The 13,433-nt window shown below is 32.7% G+C and overlaps 1 protein-coding gene across 2 annotated transcripts; it reads left to right on the forward strand.

The window, feature by feature from the left end:
* The first annotated feature begins 7,030 nt into the window (after positions 1 to 7,030).
* LOC107778628 (NAC domain-containing protein 78) lies at positions 7,031 to 13,338 on the forward strand. 2 transcript variants are annotated; one of them, XM_016598914.2, is made up of 6 exons: positions 7,031 to 7,375; positions 8,339 to 8,619; positions 8,975 to 9,163; positions 11,859 to 12,332; positions 12,423 to 12,531; positions 12,690 to 13,338. In XM_016598914.2, exons 1-6 carry the CDS (start codon positions 7,207 to 7,209, stop codon positions 13,091 to 13,093), a joined length of 1,626 nt encoding a protein of 541 aa, XP_016454400.1. In that variant the 5' UTR covers positions 7,031 to 7,206; the 3' UTR covers positions 13,094 to 13,338. The 2 variants fall into 2 exon arrangements, with proteins under 2 accessions (XP_016454400.1, XP_016454401.1); XM_016598915.2 differs by lacking the exon at positions 7,031 to 7,375 and adding an exon at positions 7,841 to 8,061.
* The last annotated feature ends 95 nt before the right edge of the window (positions 13,339 to 13,433 follow it).

The raw sequence follows: 13,433 nt of genomic DNA on the forward strand, positions 1-13,433 counted from the left end.
CACCTCCAAGTCAAAAGTTGATTTACAATTTTATCCATTAAAAACTAAGTGGCCATTTTACCCTTCAATCAAACATTACTTTAAAATATTTTTGTTTAAAAATGTAAATACACAATCAAATAATTAAGAAAATTAATTGAGAAAAACAAACGTAATACCCCTTCATTTGTCAGCTTTTACACCCTTTTGATCTTCTCTATATTTTTATCCGTTTTGGGTTTTTTCCTACTTTTTGCTATTTTATCTTATTGTGAGAATAAATGTTGTAGTTATTACTTCTTCACCTATTTCTGTTCCTTATTGTATAAGACTTATTGTAGGAATAAATATCTCAATTATTACTACTTTGCTCTTTCATATCTCATATAGTAAAAAGAAAAAAAAAATTAAACGTGTTCTAATTGCTACAAAAACCTTTCTACTTCCTCCATGAAGAAAGAAACAGAAAAAAGAATTGAAGCCCCGTAATAAATAAGGACAAACAAAGACACAGTTTCAAAATCATTTTAAATGCATGATAAATAGGAAAAAAAGAGACACCGTTTCAAAATTTTAAATTCGAAACTTCTAGCTTTTCAACTTCCACAATTTTAAAGGTAAAACCATCCTTCACCTATTTAAATTTCGGTGTTTGTCCTTCAGTAATGAAGAATGGAAAAATCGTCCCAACCTTTTCACCATCTTTTTAACTTTTGATCTCCATTCTCTGTAATTCTTTTTTGATTTTTACGCTGCTCTGCTCTTTCACCCAAAGAATTGTGATTAAATTATAGTAGTAATTATTTTAGTGAATTCATTGAGCTTTGTGTTTGATGGTTTGTTTTAATTTGATGTGTTATTTTGAGTTAGATTCCCTAAATTTTCATCTTTCATATGTTCAAAATTGTCAGCTTTCAATTGCCTTTGTGATAAATCGGAATTAAACATAAAATATTCTTGTGGTATATTATCTATTCAAGTTTGTAAAAGTTTTACTTACTTTGTCTCCTACATTCATTGGCTTTATTAATTTTATGATGCATTTAAAATGATGATTAAACAAAAAATATAGTAAAATTTTTTATTTGTCTATGTTGAATATATCTCTCATGTCTGATTCTTGAATATCGTCCTTTTTTGGCGCTAGGGAAAAGAATGTTGAGGAAGTGTTTGCTATGTCCTATTGGATGTTTTATTCGGTACCGAATATGGTAAGTTTTATAATTACGATTTTACATTTGTCTGTAATGACAGTTACTTTTCTCCATATTTGGATCTCTCTGGTTTTTACTAAAGGATTTCTTTTTCTCAATTTATTGTATAGGTGATGGAAATATTAAAATTGCAAGAAGCAGACTGTTGGGAATTTCCCCGAAAATTGAAGAAGAAGATTAATGGAGATTTGAAGGCATAAAGATGGAAGTAACATTTATAAATTTATGGACTAACCGTAGGGAGGAGGGAAAAGATGAATGAACAAATAGAAGATTGAGGGGAAGTAACGAATTTTCTGTATAAGAAAATATTTAGGCGATGTAGAATTTGATAGAGAGATTATGAAATAGAAAAAGAAAGAAAAGAAGAGAGCATTGAAAGAAAGTAATCAAAATACCTATGTTTAATATAAGACTAAGAGAATTACTATGTAGCAAAACCCCGTTACAAATATTACGTCTAAAAATGACAATCTTATTTGAAAATCTTTTTATTTTTTTCATTTATTGAGGAAAATCTAATAATGAAAGAAACAATTCATCTAGGCTCTAATTCTAATAATGATATTTCACAATTGCGATTTCATCAATATTTAAAATTAATTGTAATTTTTACATGAAATAGTTTATCTCATTTTTTTGACAAAACTTATAAGAAAACATTTCTGAATTGACTAATAGATAAAATTAGTATTTCATATAATATAAACTGTACTTCTTGTGTCTAAATTTGCTAGGTAGTTGCATTTGTTTTAGAGAGAGTACGAAAGGATTGATTTTTTTTAAAACAACTCTCTCAATAGAGTGTTCTGGTCATTAAAAAATTTGCTTGTCTGGCTCTTCGGATAGTCTAATGTCTACTGGTAATTCCTTTCTGAAGGTACAAAACTTCATGTTTGGTTAGTATTTTATTTCATGTATTTGCATTAAATTTCTCTTTTTTCCATTTCATTAGGTGTTTGCACAGTATGTATTTAGGTTTCTTTGCCAATATCTTTTTCCTTTACTCTCTCAATCAAAGCAATATTCCTATCGTTAATGTTTATTAAGAGTAATATGTATTGATGCATGCTATTTATTATAAGGCCACAAAGAAATACAATATACAAGGCCTGCAGTGAGCTAAGGAGTCAAAATCATAATTTCCTACCAACTTATAAATTTGATCACGTTGACAATATCCTTTGAGAACAAAGTTTTTGAAGAGGAAGATATACTTCAACGATTATTGATAGTGTGTTGATATTAAATGCTTCAATGTCTTGTACATATATATAGCCTTGATCTATCGAGAGAGAGCTAACGTGACACCTCTCCTAATAGGCCAAGTAATGTATTATCTTTTCTCTCTTCTTTGTAAACCTTTTATTCTTATTTTCTTAATTCGAGGTTAATCTTATTTCTACCTTATTTATTGTATTTTATTAAATATTAATAACAAATTATTTAATTTCATCAACTATAAGAAATCCTTTGGTTTATTTGTTATTCAAAATCTTGTAATTAAAAAAAACTTGGATTACACGTGCAATACACGTGTTCAAAGACTAGTATACTATATTATAAGCGGAAAGACCTAAATTTAAAGTTAGATTACAAAAGTGACCCTCAAAAGTTGAATGACCATTTTGCCTTTCACTTGAATATTATTTCAATATATATGTCTTTCTACGGAAAAGAACCTATATTTCAATTACCAAAAAGAAAATGTATATTTCAATTTCAATGAATATGATAATGAAAAGATAACTGTTTTGACTTTCGTCCATTAGTGCAGCCTTTTCAATTTACTCGAATTGCTTTCATCTCCCTTGATTAGTGAAAACGTATAGGAGAATAATTTATCTCAATCTTTGGGTTGTTCGTCCTTTTAATTTCAACCGTTACTGCAGAATGCAGATTAAAATACTTGGGCATTCTCTCATCTTTATTTATTGCTAAATGATTAGCTAACACAATTCAACAATTCATCTCATCTATGACACACCACCATTATACACCTTTCAAATCAGGTAAACTTTTTTCTTTCTTTTTTACTTTTCACCTAAGTTTTGTTAATTTCTATCACTCTTTCTTTTGCTCTTCCTAGCCGCTTGGCTATACACGATAGTAATTGCGTAGAAAGTTTTTATATTTTAATGAATTGATTGTCAAATCTCGACAATAGCTAGACATATAAAAAAAGTAAAAGGTGGATTACTATTTTGGGATATGCAGTTCTTAAGTAATTTAACATTTCTTCATTTGTTATGGTATATAAGCTAAATTTCTTTGTGTATGAAATTTGTTGCTACAATACAATCTTTTATTTAATCATATGAGTCATATTTTTTCTTGCTAGAATAGAGCTTTTCCTGTTCATTGTCTTAGTGGCAAGTTTTGCTGGAAGTTTTGTTTATTATTTATTTTCAGTATGTTTATTCACTTTTTCCTGCCAAGTTTATTTTGATTGAATGGAAAAAATTTCTTTCACCTAACAAGTAAAAAGGAAAGTTCTCAACAGGTACGTAAGAACCCAACATAAGTAATTAACTAGAAACTATATTAACGTTTGATTTTTTATGGTATGCGTGGACTAAGGTCTCATACGTATATACCAACAAAAGTCATGATGGAATAATAAGTATTCAATTATTTTTAAACCAAAGATCTTAAGCTTAAATTTTGAGAATAAAATTGTCTTTGGTATGAAGAGCATAAATCTAAATTAGTGGGACACTGGATGCGAAACAAAAAAGGTCTCATACATATTCAATAATTTTCTCTCATTAGATTATCGTTATTCTTATTGTAAATCAGATTGTGTTTAACTTCAGTCATTAAATCACGTTCTATTAGAGTCATGCATTTTTTTCCAGCTTTATTCTTTTTCAATAGTCATTTTGTTTAACATGTTATCCATTTAAGGAAGGCACATGTGTTGATCGAGTTTCTATACAGCTTTTACAAAATATTATTTTTATTCAACTACCTTCTTGGTTATGCATGCGACCGTAAGCTGGAGGACTACAATTTTTTCAAAAGAAGGCAAAACTTTAAGACATGAAACATTTGCAACTATAGCCGACGCTGCTTAAATTTATATCTAATTTACATGTTGTTGAGATATAAAAATGTGAATTATTGTCGGGGTAATTGGTTTTTTGGCTCTTTACAAACTTGATTTTAGTTTTATGACCTTACATCTTTTTTTTGTTACACATGAGAGTTTTGCTTTTACACGTAAGAGATTTATTTTTTACATATAAGAGATCTAGAAAAGTCATTTTCTTAAATTCAAAATTGTAAAGGGGCATAATGTACAAATAGCACATTATTGTCAATGAATACTTGATATATTATGGAATTGCATAATTGAAGTAGTTCAAATATTACCTTTCAAATCCATTTGATTGCAAATTTTCAGTATGATTGTGCTTCAATTTTGAGATTGCATTTTCCTTTCACCCACTTAGCTAGCGTTTGGACATCGATTTCATTAAAAGTTGATTTTTTTTGAAAGTTGAAGTTATATTTGGACATGTATATTATGTGAAGAAAAGTTCAAGTTTTGTGAGTGGAAGAAAAAATTTCACCCAAAACCTGGACAATTTTTGGGAACTTGAAATTTTTTTATCCAAACATGATCATATTTCATAAACAAACAATATATTTTTTTTATAAAATAAAGCCAAAAATCTATGGCTAAACTGGAGCTTAGTACAATATTTAAAATGTGTACTAATTAGCATAGGTGCAATGCACGTGTTCGAAAACTAGTAGTTTAAAAGGAAAAAGACAAAAAGGAGAAAAATTAACTTTTTTTAATTAAAATGTTAAAAACCTGTGGCAAAATTCATCTAAAATGATTTTGGGAAGACTAAGAAAAAGAGATAAACATGTAAAGCAAAACGAAACTTAGAACAATTTATATTTAAGAAAGAAATACAAGAAAATACACTTCACTTCACGTCTTAACAAAAAATATCTATATTTTTAAGTTTTACTTGACCTAGCTCATATTGTAAATATTTTGAAAGCACTAGCAAATTCAAAATCTATTTTCTTACAATTATTGTTTCTAAAAGCTATGGAGTTAAATCTATATTCTCACAACCATTGTTTTCACTCTCTTTTCTTCTTACATCTTCTACATATTCTTCAAGGGGCCGTCCGCCATTACTACTTCTTCCTTGTGTCACCTGGTTGCAATGTAAGAAAATTAAAGATTCAACATTTCACCATTGAAGGCCATTCAAAGCTTTACTGTCAAAAATAAGAATTTTTGAGTTTGTTAGTTGTTTGAATTGGATGTTGTTCCAATTGATTGAAAATATCAAAATGAGTTCAAAAGTTAAATTTGAAGTGATTTGGAGTAGATTTGAGTTAAATTTCAGAAAAAACGCAAGGAAGAAGACGAAGACATTTTTTTGTATAATTATGTAGAATCTTGTATAATAGTGTATATAAGTGTATAAACACATCTTATACACTATTATATATTTTTATACACATTTATACAAGCGTCTGTAGACGAACTTCTTCCACGATTTTCAGTTGCAATTTTTGTTCAAAATCAGTCCAAATCTCCATTAAATGACTTCAAATTTTCTATACAACATCCTTATACTATTTCTATCAATTCTAGATAATAGCCACTCCAAATTTCTCACAAAATCCAATTGGAAATCTAAACTCACATATTTAAGTTTGTTAAAAATCTAATTTTCACCATCCAAATGGATTTGGTTTGTTGAACTAATATTTGAGTTATAGTTACTGATTCGAAAATTAACTTAAAAACTTAAGCAATCTTTTTTAAAAATTAAATAGTAATTTTGAGAACCTATTAGAATTGAATGCTAAATCGTAGCCTATTACTTTTAGATTAATCGATTATAAATAAAAATATAAGCTATAAAATTAAAAAGTAGGAATCCCAGCTGTTCTTGTAGAATTGGGCAAAATATACGGAGAGAGAAGACGAGGACTAACAAATCCTTTTGGTGTCCTGTTTGGCCACTTCAGAATCACGTGTTACCTTTTAATTATAATAATTTAACTACGATGTTTATTTTAGATACAGACAAAATATATTATCTACTTTGATAAACTCAAAGGACTCATGAAGAATATATTCTAGGGTGGATTCTAGATCTACGTTAAAAGACTTTCTTATCCTTTTTAAGGAGAAGGGATATACCAATTGATCAGATATTTAATTTTTCGGTTCTTTACAAAATTGTTTTAAGTTTTATGACCCCACTTTTTTTTTACAAATGAAAGATTTATATTTACACATAGGAGATTTAAAAAGGTTATTTTTTTAAATTTAAAATTATAAAAAGGCATGATGTACAAATAACTATTGTTATTTATTACTGTGCGGTCTTAATATATGTGATGATATTAATTAGATACAAAATTTTAACCTTTTTTTTAAACTTGTGGTTTAAAATAAATATGAATATTTATGTGATTATAATAATTTTATTAATGATAAAATAAAAATAAAATAAAATTATATTAAGTATAAAATAAAGTCATTCTTTTTTTAATAAAATAAAAAGTTTGCCACATAAATGGAATAGCCAAAATATATTACTATAAATTTTTGCCTTTCTCAGCTTTTTTCCGCCATTAATAACTTGTAATTTAACAAGAATAAATAACTCTTCTCTTTGTTCCTATCACTTACGGGTCAAATTAAAAATATCTGACTATTCCTTTTTTTCCCCGTTCAGAATATCTTATTATTCCTAGAAAACTTGTCAAAGGGGCCATTAAATTTACGTCACTATCTCAAATAGTAAACAAATCGTCGTCTCCTTTTAAACTACAAATAGCTTATAGAGTATTAATTAGCTGCTTTCTTAATAACAAAGTCATCCAATTTCTGCTTTTCAACTACTACTCCAAAAATGGCTTTTTTCCAAGTCCATTAACGTACCAACAAAAACCCTAATCCTTCAATTTTTTTCTTCTCTGTATTAAGTATAAGGTTTATAGATAATATTTTCGCAAAATTTGATTGATGGAATCAAGAGGATCGTTGAAATCGTTGGCGCCGGGGTTCAGATTTCACCCGACGGATGAAGAATTGGTTCGTTATTATCTCCGCCGTAAAATAACTGGGAGACCCATTAAATCTGCTCCTATTTCTGATATTGATATTTACAAAGTTGAGCCTTGGGATCTTCCTGGTTAGTGCCTTTAACGTTCCTACCTTTCTTCTAGAACCTTCTATAACTCATATATTGATGTAAAGTTCTTATTTTTCTTTTTATGATCGATTGATTGTCTGTACAGATCTTTTGAAATCATAGTGTATATGGGTTGTTCAGTGGCGGTAAGGATTAAAGGGGTTTACTTTTTTCCCAATTTATTGGTAAATTGCCAAGAATTTATGCAATTCAGGTAATATAAAAGGTAATTGTATAAATGGTAAGCAAATTGCTATAGCAGGTTAAATTATACGGATGATGTAAAAAATTCATTACTTTAGCGGTCTATATATCTTAAATCCTTATTTGTGGGCTTAATGGCTATGCTAGTTAGAAGAGTGGTACCTATTGAACTTATAATAGATGCCTGATTACATAAGTTCATTGTGATGGTTTGTTCTACTTGCTAATTGTAATTTTTCTTTTGTTCAATTTGGGTGATAGAAATATTGGCCATAGTTCAATGATCCCAGGGGTTTGGTTTAGTGTAAGAGCACAACACGTGATGTGCGGGTTGTTGGGCTTGAGTCACGGGTTCGAGACAAAAGCCGGGTATTTAAGTAGAGAAGGATAGAGGGGCGGGCCCATTATCTGCACAATGTCCAACTGTGAGCCACTGGCCGTTGGGGATTTCTCGGCTATTAATGAAAAACTGGCAATCACATGTATGTAAATATTCTGACTGCAGTACCTATTTTATGTGTCGGCATGTATCACTTGTGAATAATTATCATCAAATTATTTTTTTATGTTGCCTCCCTGGAAGTACTAGAACCAGAGCTTTAAGCTTATGTCCATTGATTGATAAAAATTTGTTGACCGCAACTTGGCAGCTTATTCGGGATTGGATTATGATAATATCTGTAGTATGCATTGGTTGAATTGATTGTTAGGTATTTGTGAGTTATATTGTAAGCTTAGTGGAATGTTATGGTGCAATAGGCAAGTCGAGGCTGAAAACAAGAGATTTGGAATGGTACTTCTTTAGCGTTCTTGATAAGAAGTATGGTAATGGAGCAAGGACGAACCGAGCTACAGAAAAAGGCTACTGGAAGACAACTGGAAAGGATAGGGCTGTCCATCGTAATAAGTCTCAGGTTGTGGGGATGAAGAAGACTCTAGTTTATCACAGTGGTCGGGCTCCAAAGGGTCAGAGGACTAATTGGGTGATGCATGAGTACAGACTGATTGATGAGGAGTTAGATAGAGCTGGAATTCCTCAGGTGAGGGTTCTTATTTCTTTTTATTTTTTGAAGTTGTCTGTATATAGTCATACTTGTCATTGGAAAATAGTGGCTTTGTTTTAGTTTTTGTAAAATTTATCAGCATCTCACATTCTTGTCCAGTTGCCCCAATACTGCTTCTGGAGGGAAATAGAGAGATGCTGAAGATAAATAGTCAAATGGACAGAGTGAATGCAAATTCTTCTTTCTACCCGCTTGCCCTTGTTTGTGAGTGCTTGTGGGGTTGTCTCTTTTTTTTCTCTTTCCTTTTTTAGGGGGTGGGGGGATCCTCTTCGTGTAAGACGCTCACCTGTTGTTGTCACCTATTCTAATTTTCTTCTCTTTTTGGCGGAAGGATGCGTTCGTGGTATGCAGAGTCTTCCAGAAGAGTGGTGCAGGGCCGAAAAATGGGGAACAGTATGGGGCACCTTTTATAGAGGAGGAATGGGAGGAGGATGAGTTACAGGTGCTTCCGAAGGATGAGGCTGCTGAGGAATTTGTATTTGATGATGATATTTATTTAGATGGAATTGAACTTGACCAGGTATTCCTCTCTGATATATCTGTTGCTGTTCCCTTTATTTTGTGCATGTGTAGGTTATGTGGAATGCCTTCTCTCTCTCTCTCCCTCTATAAACTGCACAAGTTGTTCTAGCGTGACAAGTTACTTATAGCCTGCTTGGCCAAGCTTCTAAAATCGGCTTATTTTAGAAGTGCTTCTCAAAAAAGTAATTTTGGTGAGAATCTGTTTGTGTTTGGCTAATTAATTTGAAAAGCACTTTTGAGCAGCACTTAGTGTTTAACCAAGCTTTTAAAAAGTGCCTAAGTGTATTTCTCACAAGTGCTTTTCGCCAAAAAGCACTTTGGCCAAAAGAAGCTTGGCCAAACAGGCTATTAGTGTTCGAGAGTATTATAACACATAGATATGCTCTCACTTTGCTATATTTCTATATGTTAGTAATTGCTTGTGTCTTGTCATTAGAAGTAGTCACTCTAAGAAGTTAGCATGCAACTGCAACCAACAGGTCACTTTTACTATAAAAAAGCCAATTTTCTGGACATTTCCAATTCCGTTGTTTCTCTTATTTGACAAGGTGTACAGGCCTTCTTTGAAACTTAAACCTGGTGAAGTTTAGTAGCATTCTACACGAAAGTTTGAGCTAGCATAGTTTTATCTCGCATTGTTCTGCCTTTAAGATTTAAGAGTTAAGGGTCTATTACTCTGGGAATCTGGCTGTCTTTTTTCTTCCTTTTCCCGGAATGGCGATCTGGATACGCGGTCCTGTTGTTACTGACTTGACATGCATCATCTAATAACAAAAGAGCCTAGCCCTGCTGGAATGTGCATTTACTTGCTGCTGAGTTCTGTGGCAAATAGATCAACTTGCTGTTGCTTTTATTGGCTCGTGGCCATGTCTCCATGGGCTGTTGGCATCATCAGAAAATAGAAACTCATCCTTTCTGCAGTGCATGTGTTTGAACGCTAAAGCCTTACTATTGAAGACATTTGTCATTAACTTTAAAAAAATTCATCCTTGTCTTGCTGTTCTGTGGTGTTACCTAAAACCTATCTGTGAAAATTTGGATGTAATAACGACAGTATGAGACCGGGATCATTTTGTTCCTGCTGGTTGAATGTTTATGTGGTTGGGATTCGGACCCTTTTGAAGCTATGGGCAGGCTAGTTGTTTGTTGAAATTTACAGTAGTCAATTGATATTTAAATTTCTAATTTAAAGTGTCTTATAAAAAATAGATATATATATTCCCTTGTTCCTTTCTGCAGTACTGGTGTTTTCATAAGTTATTACACATCAATTTTCCTTTTCCTCTTCCGAGAAGTAATTCCTGCTTCTGTCCGAAGTAAAAACTGGCTTTTTAAGGTAGAGAATTGATGGAGATAAGTTTTAACTGAGTGGGGTGTCTCGTCTCTTTTTCTTGGGTTGGTATCTAATTTTAACATTCAAATCTATTTCAGCGCTTCTAAGAGAAGTTAAGTCATGTATTATAACAGTTAAACCTATTTCAGTGCCTGTAAAACAAAGGTCCTTATGAAGTTGTATATTAGGGTATACCTAAGTTGCTCAGATACGGGTGCGGATCTAGAGGTCGGATCCTTCGAAATGTAAATTCTAAGATTCGGGGATACGGATTCTAGTACAAATACGGGGAAGGGAATCCGGCTAAACATATTTAAAAAAAAATAAAAATATAAAATATCTCTAAATTATGAGAAATTTTGTGGAATACTTTTTTTTTTATTTGCACCGGGTGTTCGAGTCTCTACGAGCCCCGACTAATCCCGAGTGTGCATAGGCTCTCGGCAAGGAGTTGCCCGCAAGTGCACCACGGTTAATTCAGGTTTTACCAAGTCTGATGGCCCTCAGAAATTGTTTGCACCCAGTGGGTTTTGAACTTGAGACCTTGAAAGTCAATTGCTACCAGGCCAACCCCTGAGGGTTTTTTGTGGAATACTTACGTATAGCTTGTAAAGTGTGGATTTCTTTTTTGTTCTCCAGTTGTAGAAAGTAAATGATTTATTTCCTAGATAAGGTATGCTATTTTCTTCAAATTTACCCTAGTTTGGGTTTTGATTTCGGGAATCAAGTTGTATCTCATCTCGAATTTTTTCATCCATCGTGGTCAAAGTACCCGAAATTGTTTGACCAGATCCGGTGCGGCACCTAAACTGCCATATCGGAGCAACTTAGGGGTATACCCTTCTTGTGAGCAGTATGAATGTGTTTTTGGAAAAAACCCGCCTCTGCTATAATGGTTTATTCAATTTAGTTGAGGTGCGTGCAAGCTGACAAAGACACCACCCATATAAAAAATAAATAAATGAATGAATGTGTTTTTTAATTGAAGCAATATCTTTGAGATTTCTGATCACGTGAACATGGTAATTTTCTTACCTCTTGAATCTTTAACGTAGATGTATTTCCAGTTCTATAGGAAGTTGTACGAGGTCTAGAAGTCTCTGATATCATGAAACTTCAAAATAGTTTATCACCATCTGTGAATACAACAGAGAGTTCTGCTCCGTTAATAATATTTGCCAACATGGTGTGCTGTTCTGATGTCTGGTAATGCTTCTCTTGCGTCCAGATTCTTGGAATCGAAACCACTTCGAATCGTGTTCCCTTCCTGTTCATAATATTGCCAAAACTGTGTGCTGTTAATATTGGATTAAGGTTATCTATATGTTCTGATTTCTCTTAATGCTTCTCTTGCACCTAGATTCTTGGAACTGAAACAACTTTGAATAGTGCTCCTCTTCCTTTGGACTATTGTTATGGTGAAAATGGAAGTAGTGAGGAGACAAATAACTCCTCTGATGCACAAAATTGGCTGCAGCAACCTGACGAGCTAAAACCAATTGATCTAGCTGTTCAACAGAATGTTGATGTCGATCCAGTCATGCATGAATATATTGGTGAATCAAGCAAGAATGTGAACTCTGAAGATGTGGATTACTTGCTTCATGAACCAACTGTAAATGCAACTGATGACCTTCAATTTAAGGAAGAAGCTTTCCTCGAAGCTAATGATCTTTCAAATCCCATTGAGGTTGATAGCTCTGGTTTTGACATGCTTGAGGAATACCTTACTTTCTTTGATGCAAATGATGATTTCCAGCATATGGGCTTTGATCCTTCAGTTTTGTTTGGAAATGATGATCAAATTTCTGATCAAGCACTGCTGGCTGAGAAGGTAAACTTTATTTTTGCCAGCTTCGCTCTCTCTTAACTGTTGTAGTAGTGTTCATGCTGAGGCTTACATGTTATTTTTCTATTGTGGCAGAACATCGGCGAGGTAACTCAGCAATTTATTGCACCCAATGAAGGGCTTGGTGAAAATAAGAATGATTTTGCGTCATCCTCTAAACTAGAACCGACTAAATTTGGATCAGGTAATGATGGGACTTTCTATTTTGATTCCTGATTGATACTTTTGGATGCTAATTTGGTCTTTGGAGATTTATTTTGCACCAGTACTAGTTTTTAGTTTTCTGGCTATTGGAGCTTCTGTTTCCCTGATATCATTGCTATTTATTTTTCATTATTGCAGATCGTCAGTATCCATTTATGAAGAAGGCAAGCCAGATGTTGGGCAATATTCATGCTCCTCCAGCATTTGCTTCAGAGTTCCCTACAAAAGACGCAACTCTCCGTCTGAATTCATTATCTCAGTCATCTAGTTCAGTGCAGGTCACTGCTGGTTTTCAAATAAGGGACACGACTGTGGGTAGCAATGGGACGGGATGGCCATTGGGCAAGTATGCGGATTACAACATTATCCTATCTTTTGGCATTTCACGACGTAGTGATGATTCTGCCATGGAGTCATTTTATAGCATTCATCCTGGAAAGACAACTTCGATCATATCAAGGGGCTGGTTCTATTATCTCTTCTTTTCGTTCCTAATGCTTTGTATGAGCTTCAAAATTGGGACAATTATTTGTGCCAGTTAAGGTATGAGCACTTTAGAAAGCTCAACTATGCTGAAGCTCGAGGTTGCTGTTATTTACACAAATTCTCAGTACATTATTACATCTCAACTAAGACTTTATACCATGTCCTATAGGAGTAGTTTCCTTTACTCTTCCTTTTTGCCTTCCTTTTTTGGGTGGTAGGTTATATAAAGTACATTGTTGCAGTGTACTGATTGCTTCAAGTAAACGAGGTTTTGGATCATTTTAAGCTTCCAGCTCTGAAACTTGAACATGTTATTTATGACTGTTTTTGAGATTTTTATTTGGAAGCCTTTCTTGAAACATGTAGGAAATCTGTGCCAGCATGATTGTGTCTTCT

Source organism: Nicotiana tabacum, chromosome 11 (genome assembly GCF_000715075.1).
Source record: "Nicotiana tabacum cultivar K326 chromosome 11, ASM71507v2, whole genome shotgun sequence".
NCBI classification, from domain to species: domain Eukaryota; kingdom Viridiplantae; phylum Streptophyta; class Magnoliopsida; order Solanales; family Solanaceae; genus Nicotiana; species Nicotiana tabacum.